This window comes from Melitaea cinxia, chromosome 6, assembly GCF_905220565.1.
Source record: "Melitaea cinxia chromosome 6, ilMelCinx1.1, whole genome shotgun sequence".
NCBI classification, from domain to species: domain Eukaryota; kingdom Metazoa; phylum Arthropoda; class Insecta; order Lepidoptera; family Nymphalidae; genus Melitaea; species Melitaea cinxia.
Window position 1 is genome coordinate 6003795 of NC_059399.1, and position 19949 is coordinate 6023743.

General features: G+C 32.4%; 2 protein-coding genes across 2 annotated transcripts; one reads left to right on the forward strand and one right to left on the reverse strand.

The window, feature by feature from the left end:
- The first annotated feature begins 9292 nt into the window (after nt 1–9292).
- On the forward strand, nt 9293–10676 carry LOC123654599 (39S ribosomal protein L47, mitochondrial). Its single transcript, XM_045590495.1, has one exon. The coding sequence runs from the start codon at nt 9496–9498 to the stop codon at nt 10267–10269; it is 774 nt and encodes a 257-aa protein (XP_045446451.1). The 5' UTR covers nt 9293–9495; the 3' UTR covers nt 10270–10676.
- Nucleotides 10677–11013: 337 nt separating this feature from the next.
- On the reverse strand, nt 11014–16977 carry LOC123654503. Its single transcript, XM_045590403.1, has 7 exons — nt 16726–16977; nt 16430–16606; nt 15472–15917; nt 14172–14337; nt 12481–12598; nt 11387–11986; nt 11014–11069 (listed from the first exon to the last, which is right to left on the reverse strand). The coding sequence occupies exons 1-7, from the start codon at nt 16912–16914 to the stop codon at nt 11014–11016; spliced, it is 1752 nt and encodes a 583-aa protein (XP_045446359.1). The 5' UTR covers nt 16915–16977.
- Nucleotides 16978–19949: the final 2972 nt, after the last annotated feature.

Below are 19949 nucleotides of genomic sequence, written 5' to 3' on the forward strand. Positions count from 1 at the left end.
TAGCATAAAAAGGGGATAACATGAAGTGGGATGGTGTTGTGCCCGGCATTGTTCGAGACATGGAACTCGGAAGACCTTTGTTTCAGCAGAGCTCGCCGGTGAGACTTACTTTATCTTATTACACGTGTCGCCTATGGTGTACCGTTACGTCCTCACGTGACTATGTAATATAATACCTAACGTTTACCTTGAGTGCTTCAGACGTGTGAAACATTTAAAATATTATTTATTTCAAAACTATTGAAGTAAAACTTCTTTACGCACGCTTGTCTTGGGGAGTAAGCTGGTGAATGCGTGACGAGAGCGTTAAGAAAAGTGTGATCGGGCGAGGCGAACGGAAGTTGAGAGGGAGATATAAGTTAGTGATGATAGAAAGAGAGAGAGTTACGTTTTGTAAGTTTTACTTCAGTCGTGTGGTCTAAAGCACGTTAGATTTTGTCTGTTTAAACTCGCGAAACTAAAGAACTACTGCTTCGAATTGAAAAATTGTGTTGGATAGCCCATTTACCGAGGAAGGCTATAGGCTATTTTTTCCTCAAATTAATGCGGGTGAAATCGCGGGGCCCAGCTAGTATCAAATAATTGAAATCGTTTTCAGAATATTAAAAAACAAGTAATAAAAAAAACACCACGTTTTGACAATGATTATAAGAGACCATGTTTTACCTTAACCAAAATGTACCAACATTAAGATGACAATAGATTTATAGCGACTGATCCGTATGTTAAAAAAGCATTAAATAATGAATAACAAAACATCTAGAATAATATAGAACACAGGTGCTTAGAAAAAAAAACTTGAATAAACGCGGGAGGGTCATATTTAACGGCTCGCAGCTTATCTTGAACGTTAAACGTTGAGGCATTCTGCAATATCGAGCCTATCTACCTACTAATGGCCTACATGTGAAAGGTGAACGGCTTCATCATACGGTTATATTGTATCAGGTTTTGTTATACTTGCCATTAAAAGGAAGCTTTAAACGTTGTTTGACATTACTAAACAAATATTTTAACTTGGTGAAAACTGTTGCTACCGCAAAAAAATCTGAGGTATAGTTACACATTTTCAGTCGCGAAAAAATGACAAAAATATTGTGATTAAAACATGTTCAATATGTACTTTTCGAAGTTTTATTGATAGAATAAGGTTTTCTCCAATACATATGCAATGTTTTGCTCTCCTAATTTTTTTTTTATGTAAAACAAAAAGCTTCTAAAATGTGGTGTTGCAACATTTATTTTATCGTCTCCAAGCCTGAAATATACCTATTGTGACATACCTACCAGGCTTCATAGAGTAGTAAACTTTATGGTTATCAAGTAAAAGCTTGGATATCGTTTGAAATTAGATAGCATATAGCTATATTAGAGTTAAGCGAGATTAGCGTTTTGAAACTAACCAACTCTTAAGAGAGCATATTAATAATGTTAATTTAGATATGTACAGCATTATATAATATTAAAGATATAGCTAGGAGGTTGGAGTGTCAGAATTCTAACAGCGGACGACCATTTGATTGAATCATAGGGACAGTTCTGGCGATCAGTAATCGCGATACAGAGCATCTGGCACCTGAGACCCAACGAAACTTCGCCTAATGGGCTGTCGAGCGTCCATCGCACCATTGATTGATCGACACGCCCCGCGACATGTGTACATAGGCTACATCGCTTATATCTCAGTAATAAATCACGCATTTGAGCTCAATAAAAGGTAAAATACTTCATAAACTTTAAAACCATTATGTTAGATAGCTCTTGCTGTATGAAACTTATTAAAAAAAAATTATAAGTAATTGACACTTAAGAATAACAGATAGCATCATAATTATATTACTATTTGCATGAAGGAGTCTTACTTAATATAGTTAGCGATATTGGAATGATAGAAACATTTTTTTTTCATAATGAAAACTTTCTATAGACCAGGTATATACGTGAAAATCTGAGAAGATTACCAAAAAAATTGCAAATCTTATTCCTATTAGAACAACAATGAAGATTATAACAATACGTATTACAAAAACGCAAGGAACAACAGGGATGAGTTGTTGGAGTGGAAGTGATTAATAATTTTCTTAACATTCTCCTTGTCATCTCGAATCTTTTCAGAGGCAAAAAACATTTAGCCAATTCAGCGCACAGGATTTCGGCCATGATAATACATCTTATTGACTGGGAATTGAGATGGACAGTCTTCGAAAAACATTAATCGCTAATGAGTTTCTTACTTTTCTTTGAATCCTAAACTCAGGTAGTGTGCGATTTATATGTAGGTATAATAGATATTTTTTGTATGTACATCTTACTTTAATTGATTAAGTGACTAAAAATTATTTTAATCTATTATCGGCTGAATCAGAAATCATACTTGTTAATATCATTATAACAGATAGTGTGCCGTCACACTCTCTTGGACATGGGGTGCTCACGACAGTCCATAGCTATGAACCTACCTATTCTCTCCAGAACAAAAGACCCTCTGATCTAATCAACGCGACAATACACCTCGGATAGCAGGAAAATAAAGCCAGCGGTACTCTCGCCAACATAGCCGATTTAAATTACGAACAATATTACACGGTGCGGATACAAACGAGTCCATTGTAGACCATGTGCGCCCGACAGCTGTTTTAGATAACGTGTGACCTCCCCAGAATAAAGCGCGCCATGAACAATTAAAACAACAATGACGTCGAGCACGCGTACTTATCAATAATTTACGAAAGAGAAATATTTGAAAGGGATAAAAATAATCATAGGGATACATAGAAATAGTGCTGCCTATGGCGTGCGTATAAAGTAAACCCTACACTGTTAATATAGTGTAGCGCTTACTAATGGTACTTACTGTATATTAATTAACTGTAGCTGAGATAGCATTGGCTGTAAAATTGAATAATTAGACTGTAAATTATTTCGCAAGCAAAAAATGATGATTTTAGAACATTTACTCTAGAATGCAAATGCATTTACATCAAAAAATATATTAAGTGTTCTAATTTTTTTTCAAAATATCATTTTTCTTTAATTCATAATCACAATTAAACATTATACATATTTACAGTTCACAACTTAAGAACTAAATATTTACAGATAGTTTTGTTACAAATCATGTCCGCATGGAGTTGTGCCACGAATTCTGGCAGCATTTCCCCGATGAATCGCCATGCCGATTCTCTAAGCAAAAAATGCACCAGCCCTCTTGAAACCAGTGGAGGCAATAAGGCGAGGAGTTATCTCATTAAATTTTTTTAGCACTGTTACTCCAAAGTCCAAGTGTCTCGACTGCAAACAGCACAGGGATGTTATTTGGAATTAGTGACGAATATTTTAGTATATTTTTTTAATGTTTTTGTTATAATTAAACGTTAAATTAGTTGTAGCAAAGCCTTTTTATGATGTCTATAATAAAATCGGAAAATTTTACCTATAATTTTATTCAACTAGATACACACATATACAACCGCTCTGGTGTAGTGGTAGTGGTGCGGGCAGTCGCCTAAAACACCGACCGTTTTCGGGTTTGGTTCCCGCTCGAGATGGATATTTGTATTTGTGCAAATATTTCTTTCCGGTTTGGATGTCTGTCCTTGCGCGTCTCTCCACCATACCTCGAGAAAAAGGCCTATGCCCAGCAGTGGGATGTTACAGGCAATGCAATGCACATACATACATAGATAAATATATTCCGGATGAATGAAATTCATAAAACTAAAATTTGAATAAAAAATAGAAAAGTAGTCCTTAACAAATACAGAGAAATGGTATATTCTTTTTATTTATTCGCTTCAATAGCTTTGATCTTCAACCCTTTGAAAAACGTCACTCAAGATTTACAAAATACGCTTAGGTAAATAGTTTTAGGTGATGTCTATCTCGCTCCATGCAATAGAATTTATATTTGCTAATTATAATTTTGTTCTTAAAATTATAAAACAGAATAAAATATTATTAGAGCTCAATCATACGTTTACTGTTGCCATTGTATCAATTATATCTTTTCAATTTTATATAATATTTTACAAAATCCGGACACTGTAGATTCCGCACGATAGTAAAATGCTTACCATCACAGTTTAATGCGAACCTAATACACTGAACACACGCGTATATTTAAAACATATAATAAAAATATTAAAGGATCAACTGTAATTTACCTATACTGTCATAGTAACACAAGCTCAGGCTAAATTTCAACGATCTACAGGAATGGTTACATAGATATCCTTTGACTGACAGTGGGACGGACAGCGGAGTGTTAGGAAAAGGCTTTCGTGTGCTTCGTTTGGGTACCCATCCCTAAAACAAATCATCCAAACTTGATAATCTTTTATAAAGGTATACCTGACGGAATCGATTAAAATATATGAATTCAATAGGTACACATATCAATCAATTCCTTATTTTCATCCTCTAGGAGCACATGACTAACTGATAAAAGGGCTCGCGATAATAGTTTTTCTCACAAAAGAAAGAACTTGAAATCGTTCCCAATTTCCCACCTGAACTATTATAACCTTGTACTGATGACGAAATTTACTTTAGTATTCTAATGATATTGTAGCAATTTTTCACTGTCTGAAAACACTGATAAAACTACATTTTCGACGTATCGCCCCCGAAACCTGCATTCTTAAATATCATGAAAATCGTTGGAGCCGTTTCCAAGATTAAGATTAAATATACAAGAATTGCTCATGTAAAGGTATTAGATTAGTCGCTGCATTTAATATATTTGACTGATTCATTCATCCTGTAACATCCAAATGCTGGGTAAGGACTTCTTCCTCCATATAATAGAGGGGTCGTTAATATCTACGTGAAAGAATCTAATAGTGGAAGGATTCAACGTATCTTAATATACTTTTTAGCTTCCAATTTTCGAACAAAATAATGTTTTAATATTACTATTATTTTTGGCCTGATTTCGACTTGACGACGACGGCGTAATTAGCACGCAAGTATGCATGATGTTTGTGGTCTCTGCGTTACTGATAAGTACGAGATACTAAATACTATGAAGAACGCAACATTTGTTACATAAACAATTCTTTTCTTACAGTCAGTCATCAAATCATTTAATTTGTACCTGGCTTAAATTGAGAATTGCAGTCATAAATTTAACATTTTTCTTTAACATATTCATAGGATTTTGATAATCGTTAAATCCAAAAGTCATGTCAACAAATATTTATACATTAAAAATCTCTAATAATATGAAGTAGTATTTACTTTTGTCTGCTTGGATTGGCTTCAAAATAATATTTCAACCCGATTTTTACGGTAAATAAATATCTTATAACATACACACACAGTCATCTATTCCTATGGTAAGCAACTTAATGTTTGTGTTACAGGTAACAGCCGACTGTTAAAACTGTTTTTTTTTTTTTATAAATATACATAGAAATAATACATATTTAAATATAAATACAAATATTAGCCCCAAACTCAGGCGGGAATCGAACCCGCAAGCCGCGGAACAGAAAACAGGGCCACTACAAACTGCGCCAACGGGCTAGTCAACGATAGATAGATATAGAGATTTTATCGCGGTTTATTAAGTTTTTTAAATGCGCGATGTTTTGGATACTTGACAGTAACCATCGTCACAAGAGGACAGGAAGAAAAAAAATAAAAATTCGTGTAAACATTTGAAAGCTTGGTACATTGTTTAGGACTACATTAAAAAAAAGTTTAACAGTACTTATTGTGTATATGTTATAGATATATATTATTTATTTACTATTATGATACAATCATAGTTACTTTAATTTTTTTTTGTAATGAATGCAGTACTAAAAAAATTTTGTTTAAAATTATACTAATATTTAAGAAGATTTAACAATAGTTGTTTGTCTTTTCATTCATTTCATCAGTAAATTAAAGTGACTTCTTTGTATTCCATTAATTTGGAGGAATTAAACAAAAAAAAAAAAAAAAAATATAGTATTTGAAAAGAGAAATACTACCTCTACGTGTCAGGCTAATTAATCAAAAAATTATTCAAATTGGTCGAGTTTGTTTTAAATAATGTTCTTTTAAACAGATAATATATAATACAACGTAGATCGACGAAAAAATAGTCAAGTAACAACGCGTTATCAAAGATTACTCAAAAAGTAGTTATCAGATCACGATAAAATTTATATGTGACCACATGATAAACATCACCTTTCGATTAAATTAAAAATTATCAAAATCGGTACACCCAGTAAAAAGTTATTACGGATTTTCGAGAGTTTCCCTGGATTTCTCTGGGATCCCATCATCAGATCCTGGTTTCCTTATCATGGTAACAAACTAAGGATATCCCCTTTCCAACAAAAAAAAAATTATCAAAATCGGTACATCCAGTAGAAAGTTGTGTGGTATAATACAACGTAGGTCGACGAAAAAAGCGTCAAGTAAAAACGCATTATTAGATATAACTCGAAAAGTAGTTGTTAGATCTCAAATAAATTAAAATGGGACCAATTGGCACACAAAAACTTTCAATTAAAACAAAATTTGTCGAAATCGGTCTACCCGGTCAAAAGTTCTGATGTAACATACATAAAAAAAAAAAAAAAAAAAAAAAAAAAAATACAGTCGAATTGAGAACCTCCTCCTTTTTTGGAAGTCGGTTAATAATATTACTAATCTTTTAGTAATTTTACAAAAACTAAAATGTAACTGTTCCACGTAAAAAAGAAAATATTTCAAGCGTTAATATTGTTTAGTGGATATCTTGCCAACTTTCAAAAAAAAAAAAAACATGGGTCACATTAACTCTCTTAATTTGTTCCTTAGCAGATAAACTATTAGGTAGAAAAATAAAGATTTGATACATTAAAATTAACAAATAATAATTTAAAATATAATATTCATCCAGGTTTTTTCTATATCTACGTTGAGACATCTTTATTTTTAATATTCCTTAAAACTGTGAATTTGATAATTGGATTGATAAACATCCACTTAAAAAAATTCGCTCAAACTTTTTTTTTAAATCTGATAATAGAATTAAAAGTTTTCTAATAAACACAAATGATTTTTTTTTTTGAGTTTTAAGTCTATAATAAACATATTATTCATACATACATTATCATTATTATCTGAAAATTATAATTCCTATGCACATAGTTTTTCTTATTTAAAATACTATGACACGAATTGTGTTAAAAAAAATAATGCAACTGAATAATGACTATAACATCTTACCAAATTTCAATAAGAAGAATTCTTAATATGTAAATCCTTTTTTATATATAAAAATCATAGGGATCCTGGCTCCTGAACTAGGAAAGCCCGTCACTATAGAGACCAGAATACAACATAATTATAAATAATATGGATTTTTTTAAATTAATGTTACTTTTGAACTCTTCTTAACTACATAAACTAAGTTTCTACACATTGTCACAAAAGAGTCACGTAAGTATAAAAAAAATTTCAAAATAACAATACAGAGCTTCATCGACAAATTAACTATTATTAACAGTAAATATTTGTAATCTTACTTGCAGTTTCCTAAGAATATTGTGAGATTTGTGTGTCTATAATCAATGAAATAAAACAATTCAAATTTGTACTGTAAGGATACCGTCTTCATTCAATGGTCACAAAGGTTTTTTTGATTTTACATCTATCCTATTTTTGTTTAGGGGCTTAGGTGCGAATATATATAATTATATATGCTACGTATCAAAATAAATAAAGCTTACAGTGAGTTGACATTTAAATATATCAACATTTAAAGGTATTTTCGTCGTATAAATTTTTTTATTCATAATTTTAGAATCATAACAATACACTATCTTTCAATTTAAAGACACAAAGTTACATAAATATTCCAGATATTTAAAAAAGAAACAAACTAAAAAGCATAATTTTTTTTTTACAGCTGTAAGATGGAAAACAAATATTCATGAAGTTTTAAAGAAAATGTTTAAGAAGATAAGTAACAATTAAGGTTAGTATTTAACTATAATTTTAAATATGTTTATAGTACATACCTTATGATGACTCTTCGAGACGTCAAATAGCTATAAAACTTAAAGTTATAAACCATAGAAAGAATTTAGAAACTACAAAGAACTGTTCACGGTCCACATTTTCTTATATTAACCTTATATAAATAACTTGTTAGCACTTAAGTTAGTTTAATATTATCATAACAAAACATCTATTAATCAAAATCACCGTCATATCTGGTCGTATCCTTTACTATCATTCTGTTTCGTTTACCTATGCAATGACCACAGTTTATATAAAATATAAAATCAAAAATGTTACCTTCTTCAAGATTCTAACACGCTATAGACATAGACTCGTAGCTCGAAAAATACAACTTCTTGCAGAACACAAAGTATTTTACGATAAATATACAATTTTATGAATTTTATACTCTCTTTTTAAATATGCTTTTAATCAGAGTTTAACAATACGTTTTACGAAGTAAATTGAAAGTATAACAATTGAAAAATGGAAAAAAAATTAAAGTATAAAAAATATAATTACAATGTAATTATTATGTACTTTGTTCTTAATATAAGGGTTTCTGTAAAATATATAATATAATCATTTTATTTATTATAGCTATATTTGTTAAAATAATATATTTATTAGTAGAAAAAAAAACTTAGTTTAAAATTTGTACCAATACTGTCATTATTTTATTCCTAGGTCAGTTTCAGACTTTCAGATAAGTTTTTATAAATTCGCTTGCTACTGAAAATATCTTTTGAGAATTTATAAAAAATGTTAAAATTACATCTGGGTTCGCAGACGAATTTGTATTGTGGATATAATATAGGCTTATTTCTATGGATTGATTGATTGGTTTAATGCTTTCATTTGTGCCAGACGCTAGTGGAGCACTGCTGATTCCGCCAACATAATGTAGAAAGGAGATGGAGATACACGAAGGAGATTTATCGGTGTGGGTGAGAAGGGAAGGATAATCATCATCATCACATCAATCTAATATAGTCCACTGCTGGACATAGGCCTCCAAAAGTTCGCGCCAAAAATGGCGTGACCTCATGTGTTTTGCCCATAGTCACTACGCTGGGCAGGCGGACTGGCTTTGTCGCACCGAAGACGTTGCATCCCGTTTTCGGCCTGTATATTTCAAAGCCAGCAGTTGGATGGTTATCCCGACATCGGTCGGCTTTTTAAGTTCCAAGGTGGTAGGGGAATTATGTTATCCCTTAGTCGCCTCTTACGACACCCACGGGAACAGAGGGGTGGCTATAATCATATTGTCGTAACCACACAGCAAGGAAAGGATAAGAAATAAAGTACCTAATTTTAGAATTGGCAGCATTGATTATTGTTTTGACGTTTAGCCATACCATAGACATGACGAAAAAATAACCTCAATATATCCTTTGCGTTTGCCTTTCCCTATTGGGGATTAATTTTAAAACAACAATAACCTCATATATATTATTAAGTAACTACTTATATTCTGCATGTAATAATTGCCTAAAATTGTAAATAAACATGAATTTCTCGTTATTCCGAAGTGCTTTGCGAAACGTAGCTACAATAACATATAAAACAAACAATATTTTAAATATTTGCGGAGCACAAAAAATTACGAAAAATATACATACAACATGTAAACAATATGATTTAATGGAATTTTTCGACGAAAAAAAGAATTGGAATGAATCAAATATCCGGGTAGGGAGAGCTTGGAAGTTAGATGAATTAAGAATAAAATCGAACACAGATTTACACAAATTATGGTACGTGTTACTAAAGGAACGTAACATGCTCTACACCATGGAGCACGAGTGTAATGAACAGGTACGTCTTTTTCCTAATCCTGAGAGAATTGATAAGGTGCAAGAATCGATGAACAATATTGAGACAGTTGTCAGAGAAAGAAACGTAGCTTATTATAAACTAGAAACTGGCGAGACTGGAGAGCGCCCAGTAGAAGACGTAGTGAACCTCTTGGGTTTGAGCGAAAAATATCAAAAACAAGAGTATCATTTACCAAAGTTTATGAACTCACGTTGGGTTCGATCGTATTTTGAACATGGATACATAAATAGTTTTGCAGTAAAGAAGTTTTATAGATTGTATAAAGAAAAACTGCATAATGAGGCGAGAAAAGCAAGGAATAGAGAATTTAATCATGTTCAACAGTTACTAAAGCGTTTTCCTGATATGGATATGGAAAAATTGAAGGCAGAATATCCAAATGTTGACATAGAAAAAGCAAAGCGTTCTAAGAAAGCAAGAGGACATTTTATGCCAAAATATTGATAGTAGTAGTTGTAATGTTTTAACAAGGGTAGGGTTGCCCCCGCTTACAATGTTTCTGGGACTGCAGACATCTATAGGCTACGGTAATCATTTACCATTACCAATTGTAAACAAATTAAACGCCTATTGAATAGTGATCCATAATAAAATATTAAAAAAACAGTGTTTTCATTTTTTTCATATGAAATATTCTAGAGGTATCGAACAATTTTATTAGTTTTCTTACTTACTATATTCTATTTCAATTTTATTGTTTTTTTATTTATTATGAAATGTAGTTCTTATTTTATGAATGTTTTATTATTATTAATGAAAAGAAAATTGTTGCAAGCTATGGAATTATCACATTCACATATCTTTTTAAGTTTTTCCTAAAAGAAGTAAATATTAAATTAAATTTATTGATATAACAGTAGTACTTATTTTTAAATATATTTATTATTGTATTTACATTAGGGATTTAATAAAAACACAACTATAAAATATTATTTTATTTCAGAATATAAAATTAAAAAAGAAAACATTTATTTATCAGTAATTTGTGTAAATAATAAGTATAGTTTTAATTTTTATATATAAAATTCTTTAATAGAAATTCATATTGCATAGCCCATTTGTATATGTTTGATTATAAATTTACCATACAACTTTCGCACATCAATAAAAAAAGTAACATATATACAAGTTTATAAAAATATTATCAACTTTTAACATATATCCTTATCACTAACAAAGCAATGCCTTTCAGGCAATCTTTTCATTTAGATATTCCACTTTGGCTTTTTTAACCCTAGTTATAACTATAATAAGTACTACTATTTGAACTAGCATTAGTTTTGCAAATCTCTTTCTTTATGTTATTCTATTCTTCATTTTATCTCAGTCTTAAAAGCCCATTTCATTAATTTCAACTAGTTTTACTAATAAGTGTCCAGCCATTAAACTTACTCTTTATCACACTGACTCAGTAAGTCCCTAACAAAAGTTACTTGGCTATTTGTATCGGAAATCGTTATAAATATAGTCATAATTTATTATTACTAATATTATTTTAGACAGATACCAATCTAATATGTTGTTTTATTTTGAACTAATTTAAGCCAAAAAATATTTTCAAAAAATTGTATTTCTTTGGGTAAATTTTTATTTTCTCGCAAGTTTTCTAAAATTAAATTCAGTTCATCTAGGAACTCATAGATACCTTCGTAAGCCTTCACGTTTCTATCTGTGACATTATATAAATGTGATTTTTCACAATAAATTTCGTTCTTTTCAGATTTAGAGCTGTTTATCTGTTTTAAAATTTCATGAACCTTTTTAAAATTATATGCTTCCATATAAGCATCAAGACAAGTGTGTATTGCACTTATTATTATATATCTAGTTATTTTAGTGTCACTACAAGAATAGAATTTTGGATACATAAGAGTTTCTTTGGTTTCTAATTTTGGTGCAGTTTTACAAATTTTGGATAAATGGCCTATAATATCATCTGGAGGTACATATTTTTCATCCGAAATTTCTAGTAAATTATCGTCATCATCACTTTTTGGAAAATTATTCCACAGAGAATTTCTAAAAAAATGTAGTAAGACATTTTTTATATTGTCCTCCTCGTAATTAAGTACGGATATAATGTAGTTTAAGCCTACTTTGAACTTCATATAATTTGGTTGTATTCTTTTTAAAACCTTCAAAATAGATTTATGTGGAAGAACTGAAAAGAACAGTGGTTTCCATTAGAACTTACAGAGCCAAATGTTCTAAAGAAATTAAGTAAGTATGTGTACGAAAAGAAATAGTTTTAATTTTTCACTATGTTTTCAACATCATTCTGGTGTAGTAATGCGTGTACCGTGTTGGCACACACACCGGCGATTGCGGGTTCGATTTCCACACGGAATATAATTATATTCGTATTTGTGCAGGTATTTCTTTCTCATCTGGTTGTCTGTCCAAGTGGGTGTCCAACTGTGCCTCAAAGAGCACATTAGGCCGTCGGTCCCGGTTGTTATTATAGAACCCTGATGGCAATCGTTACTCATAGTAGAGAATATATCCGCCAACCCGCAGTGGAGCAGTGTGGTGGAATAAGCACCGATCCTCCTTCATGGAGAAGGAGGCCTATGCCGCATGGTTGCGGCTGCCGCTATGGCCATGCAGCAGTTGGATGTTACAGGCAGAATGAAAGTATTCGTTTAAACTGCATACCTGATATAATATTGTAAAATTCTCGTGCAAATTTACGCATGTTACCATTGATAGTTGGGTAGTCATGGGAATGATCATCACTATAATATTGAAATTCAACGACCGTATTTAACCAAATCTGCAAATGAAAAATATAATATGAAATACTGAAACAAAAAAAAAAAAACTACTATTTTAACATTCTAAGTAGTACGAATAATACAATTTAGGTAATCGAAAAAGTAGACAAATACAATTTATCAAGGATAACTCAAAAAGTATTCCTCTGGTCTCGATCAAATTTAAATTTGACAGCTCGCGCTTGTAAGGTAGTCCTAACTACATGACAAGCACCAGCGTTCGATAAAACAAAGAATCATTAAAATCGGTGCACCCAAAAAAAGTCGAGACACATAAAAAATACATTTGAATTGAGAGCCTCCTTTTTTTGAAGTCAATTAAAAAGTAAATTTTGATTTTTTTTCCTATAGGTGGAAAGAGACTATCGAATCTCAGGTATGCCGACCACACCATTCTTCTCGCAACATCAATAGAAGATATGAGAGAGCTGTTTCATAGACTGGAATTGGAAAGTCAAAATATGGGGCTTACAGCAAATCTAACGAAAACCAAGGTTATGATAGTGGATCGAGCCGAAAACCTATCAACTCTACTACTCTCAACATTCTGGGAGTTGACACCGTCGATCACTACATTCACCTAGGCGTCCAAATCTGCAATGACGGTAGTTTTGTCCCCGAAATAAGAAGGTGTATTGGGATGGCAAAAGATGCTATGACGCGTCTGAACAACATTTGGAAGAAAAGAGGAATCGGTATCACAACTAAGACCAGACTGGTACGAGCCCTTGTATTCCCTATATTCCTGTATGGAGTTGAGACATGGACAATCCTGGCCCGAGAAAGACAAAGGACTGATATATTCGAAATGTGGTGCTCGAGGCGAATGCTGAGAATACCTTGGACTGCGAAACAAACTAATGCATCGATCCTGGCCCAGCTTCATATAAAAACCAGGTTGTCTACCATATGCCAACAACGCATTTTGTCGTACTTCGGCCATACGATACGCAGAGGCGATGAAAATCTAGAGAGACTGATTGTGGTTGGGAACACGGAGGGCAAAGGATCGCGCGGTCGTTCACCAACGAGATGGACAGACCAAGTCAAAACTCATCTGCCACTGAGTTCTGAGTTCTGAGTTCTACAAGGTCGTAAGAGACGCCATGGACAGGGACCGGTGGAGGCAAATCATCCGCTCCAGATGCAACCCTGATACTGACCACGATCCTCAGACACGAGGGACCGACAAGAGAGATAGAAAAAGTAAGTACTCCTCATTTTAAGCAAATGAATAAAATACTTAGTTAATAATAATAAAAATTCTTTATTGTACACCAAGAGTGAGCAAAATTACAAAAATAAAAACAGGAGATAAGTATAAAAGGCGGCCTTATCGCTAATGAGCGATCTCTTCCAGGCAACCTTTGGGCAGAGGAAATAAACTTACATAAAGAGCAAAATGTAATGCAGATGATACCTACATTTATGGAGGTGGGTAAAGCATGATAGTAAAGACCTTGTTATTCTTATCTTTAGCTAATGAGATGAATTATAAAGAGTGCAAATAAGCAAATATGATGGATTATAATTAAAGATAAATGGTAAATTACAATTAGCAATTTAACTCACAGTCATAGTATCGATGTGTTCTTCAGGGTAATCTAGATGTATGAAATAGGCAAAAATTTTCATTATTTGCTTTTGCAATATTGTAATAGTATTAATTTTAGACTTTTCTTCTTGTTCATGGAGGAAAAGTTCTTGCATTAGTGAGTTTAGTCTCTTACCTCTATAATAAAATATTATTATTTATTAGTTTTATTTTTAATTAGTGAAATTGCATGAAAATTTCAAGGTAAAATGCAAACATTTAGTACAAAGCAACAAGGACTGCCTTCAACCTTTAATATCCCACAGCCAGGCATAAGCCTCTTTCCCCATGTAGGAAGGATCAAAGCTTAATTCACCACGCTGCACCAATGCGGGTTGGTGGATATATTGCCCACTATGAGTAACAATCGCTATCAGTTGTAAATGATAACAACCGGGGCCAACGGCTTAACATGCTCTCTGAGGCACGGTGTGGAGACCCACAAGGACTGCACAAACACCCAGTCCACGGCAAACATTTGTATGGCCAATACAAATGTTTGTCATGTGCAGGAATAGAACTCGCAATGCCAGAGCAACAGCTGTTTAAATCTCTCAATAACTAAAAAACTGTTGTTAACTAACATCTGTTGTTTAACTTTTTTAGCAGCTAATGTTATATACTCTTCATATAATAGGATAACTCATCTTAAATCCTGAATTTGTATCCAATCTATTTTCCATAAGCTCTTTTCTTTTTCAGATTTATTAGCCACCTTTTGTACCTAATTCTTTTAGGATCTTCCTGGCACTTAGCATGATTAACAAGCAGTTTTTCATATATCAGCACAAAAAATTAAATGTGTATTACACACAAGATACTCAGAACTGAAGTCTGTGTTTATCTGCTGTGAATCCTATATGGTTCCAAAAGGAACTTCTTATTAGAAATAAAAAATATTGTCATTTTCACATACTCTACTTTTTGTAATTCGTTTTGAAAAACCGTTAGTAAAGAGCTCTTAAAGTCAAAATGGATTGTATTAATAAGTTATTTCATATAAAATAAATGTTATACAACGTTTTTGACCTTGCATGAACGTTGCACAGATGCTTTTTTATATTGAGCTTATTAGTGCTATGCATATTAGTCGTACTAACCTCATTTTAGTACAATAAAGAAATTATTATTATTATGACATAAAAAACATGAAATTTATAATTGATCTGTGGCAATTATTTTGCTAAATTATTAATAAATAATGTATGCACTATCTTTAAAAATGAAATATCAAATTTATAATAACAGATTTTTTTATAAATTTAAAATTACCTTGACTTTAAAATTAAAAGATTAAATTGTAAGAGTTCCACTAAACTGCGTAGTACAGCCATTAGCCTATCTATTCTCTCCGATCGTTCTAATAACTCGAATATTTCCAGCTCTTCCCTTTCAAAATGTAATAATTGTGTACTTTTTAATTTCTGTGGAATAATTTCTTCTTTATTTATCAAAGGACCATCCATACTTTCAGAACTTACTTCATAGTCTAATCTTTTAAAACTATAGTTTATTATTCCTTTTTTCCATTCATAGTTATTTCTGTTAGAATAACTTTTTTCTATTTTGCCAGTCTCACCCATTAAAAATCCTTTATAAACATTTATAATATTTTCATGCTTAAAACAAGGAGGATGCATGCGGAAGTGGTATGCAAGTATTTGTTCACATCTGGTTATGAGATGAGCTGCTGTGTACCTGGAAGATTTATCATCATGTGCATTCTGGAAATCAGAATAAAAATTTATATAATAAAATTATTTTGAACAACTAATAATAATTTGAAGTTTTGACTAAATGTTTTATATTAAAAACTTTAGCAAAATAACTTAATCAATATACATAAATAAACATAATAAATATACACAAATAAACATAATAAATATACATAAATAAACATAATAAATATACATAATCTTTCAATATTACTATATCAGGCTTAACTGAGGTAGGGCACAGCAGGAATTTCCTGCTCAAAATATGGAGCAGCCCGACTGGGGTAGTACCTCGACCTTACAGAAGATCACAACAAAATAATACTGTTTTCAAGCAGTATTGTGTTGGTGAGTAAGGTGACCAGAGCTCCTGGGAAGATTGGGGATTGGGTCGGCAACGCGCTTGCGATGCTTCTGGTGTTGCAGGTGTCTATAAGCTACGGTAATCGCTTACCATCAGGTGAGCCGTACGCTTGTTTGCCGACCTAGTGACAAAAAAAAAATCAGGCATAAATATTTACCAGCATTATATCCACAATGTGGCTTAGAATTTCTGCAGTTAAATACTGCTTGGGTGTTATGCATAAAAATGTGATTTCTAAGGCCTCACGCCAAGTTTTTCCAGATACTTCTATAAGTATGGCATTTGAAGCACTAGGTGGTATTTGTTGTATCTTGTCATTAATTGTTTGTGGTGTCTGAAACAATTGCAAAATACATAAATACCAAAATATGATTTATTAAATGTATTATAGTACACATTATAAACATATTTTATTTTATTGTTTTAATTATTAAAATATGGATTTACACGAACCTTTTTGGAAATATGCTTGCAATTATTATCATCTGAACATGTTGGTAAATATAGAACCTGTAAGCGATCCATGTAATTAAAGTACGCATGTTGAGATACGTGCTTACACACTTCGCCAAAAATTTTCGATTTAAATTTCTTAGATGGAGAACATCCAGAATTTTCGCAGTTTTCTTTCCTTGAAGTCATATTTTTAAATTCCAATTAATAAATTTTTATCATATACACAGTGCACGACTTGGCAATAAGAATAAAATAATTCCATATGATTATTTATATAGATTTCATTTAAAATATTATACACTATTTATTGTAATCATTGTTTTTTATCAATGATGATATCAAAGATTAAACATATTTCAAGTACTCCTGTACAACGAAAGAATACTCTATTACGTTAATAGTTTATTTCATACTATCTATTACACGTACAATTAATATTTTTAATTTTATAATAACACTCTACACTATACTCCGATATTCCCGTAATAGTAAATTTATTTATTTTGATTTTTTTTTATAGTTTGTCCACTTTAATAATAGTGTTTTGACAGCACACGCCCCTGAAGAGCGCGTTCTACCTACGGCCCTCAATGCCATCGATCACGACCGCTGAAATTGCTGTTCCACTATTAAGGCACTAATTAGGGCTTGGAATGCCGTTAAACATTCGGTAACGTTAATTTACCTCGGCCGGCATAACTTGTATAAGCAAGTTATTTTACTCTTTGGGCATAACGTTATTTTTGGAGTAACGATACCTAAAATAATGTTATTTTTCGGCCATTTTACCATTATTTTTTATCGGTAAAAACTCATTTAAAATCAGTGTTGGGGCAACGGTGTCTCAACAATACCGAGTGGGTTTCCGATTGGTGACATCATAAATCCATTTTTTAAATTTATATTTTTATGTAAAGCTTTGTAGTTTAGTATTAGGATTAAATTTTGTTGAATTTTATCTTACGTAAGCAGTGTTTTATTACCAATAAAATTCATTTTATTTATTTATTTAACGTTATTTTTAACTTTACTTATACCGTTATCGTTAAATGCTACTGTCGTTACAAAATAATAGGCCCGTTTGGACATATGTCATCGGGACGTAAATAGCGAAGTGAGAGCCCAGCCTCATGTTCACGGCACGACGCGACGCCGTAGCCGTCACACGGTACGGCGCCGTGGCCTTTTACGGCGACGGAGTCGTGCCGTAACATTTCACGGCGCGCTGCCATAGCACGGTGCCATTGACGGTGCTCCGCGCGCAACTTGACAGTTGATGATAAGACGCCGTCGCCGTAAAACGCCACGGCGCCGTGCTGTGTTACGTCGCCGGCGTCGTCGTGCCGTGTTACGGCTAACCTAATCTAACCATAAAATTTTGGATGGAGTTTACAACTCGGTATTCGATACTGAAGATAAATAGATTCAAGTTTGTATGAGTATTTGATCGATTTGATTATGTAATGTAAAGTGCATTTGATTAAAACTTTGACCAGAAATTTAACTTAAACTTTAATATTGTAGGTAATTTGAAACAATACAATGGTACTGTGGCGGCATCTATCTCGCGACATACAAACTAGAGAAAAATGACGTATCCTACATCGCGATATCAAAGTTATTAGAGCGATTCGATATATATATATATATACAAGAATCCGACGACAACCGTCGGGGCAGTTGCCCACCAGGCACAACACCTCAGGGATCCTCCCTTTGCCATGGCGGACGAGAAATTTTACACCGATGTACCTCATACCCCCAAACTGGTGACCCTGACGTCTCGACGACGAACTTTTCAATGGGGAATGCGGGACTTCACACTCTATCCATTATAGCCCCAAAGTACAAACGGTCAATTTGTCTTTTCTATTGTTTACACGAATTTTAATCATTATAATGAATTTTTTTTCGGATTTTATCAAGTTTATTAGCCAAATCAAAATTTTATTTGCGATTCTGAGCGCCAAGCTCTTTTTTTCAGTAAAGATCACGACACAACATTTAATTACTATTAAAATGAAGTTGGTGAAATTCAGTAATTAATTGGTTACAGCACTACTGTTAAAAAAAAAGACTTAGAACGTAACTGTTTTTGAGACGTTTCGCATTAATTAGAAATTGCATGCTACTATAAAGTAAGTGCGATAAGAATAATCCCAACATATTCTATCATATTATTTAACGCGCAAAAAAGTGTACGTATGTTTTAAAAACACTCTATGTTATTAATAATTATTTTATTGTTTCTTACAGTTTCGTACCAAGTTACGTTCTAGGGTATTTGTCAAATGTCCAAACGGGCCTTTTATGTTGTGACGACTATAACGTTATAAGGTAACGAAATTATTACGCTCGTACAATGTATGAAGGAAACAGATTAGATTTTTAATTTAAGATTATCTTTACTTAACTCATATGGTAAAATCAAATTAGAGTATTCATCGATAGTCTCGAATCCACAAGACATAACTTATAGGTATTGAAGCGATCGAAAAATAAGTAATTTTAAATCGCAATGAAGTTACCGTAGCCCTCCCAACGTTATCGGCGCTTAGTGAGTGACCAAGTCTTTTTGTACAATATATTGAAATCTCACATTGATTCAGAGTTTTTGTTACAAAATATTAATTTGAGATGCCCTCGGACGAGCTCGCGTTCAACAAAGTTATTTTCTGTCTCTGTAACTAGAACCAAATATGTGTGGGTAGTTTTAAAGATATCATACAGACAGCGGGAAGCGACTTTGTTTTATATTTTTTATATTATATTCTCAGATTAATAAATAAAAGGTAGATGAAGCGCGCCGAACATGCGAGTGAAGCCACCAAAGTGAATACAAATTTAAAAGCGAAAACAATGTCACAGCAGTGCTAAAGATAGCGTCGTATTGTTTAAGGACGCTATCACATTTTGTCACAAATATCAGTGTTTTTCAGGTACCATTTTAATTAATTAGGAGTCACACTGCGAGGATATCTTGGTTTCAAATGAAAGATAATATATTCATCTCTGAGTGACACCATAAAAATTCTATAGCCAAATACAATCTTTTCACACAAATACGGTTTAACCATCACAGAAATCGCAAAAAATTAAAAAAAGGAGTGTCTAGATAGGATATAGGCTATATTGGTATAGCGAAATACACTGCACTAAGAAAAATAACTACATCAAGAGATTGTTGCTTATTTAGTCTTCTGTCCCTGTCGCTAAATATT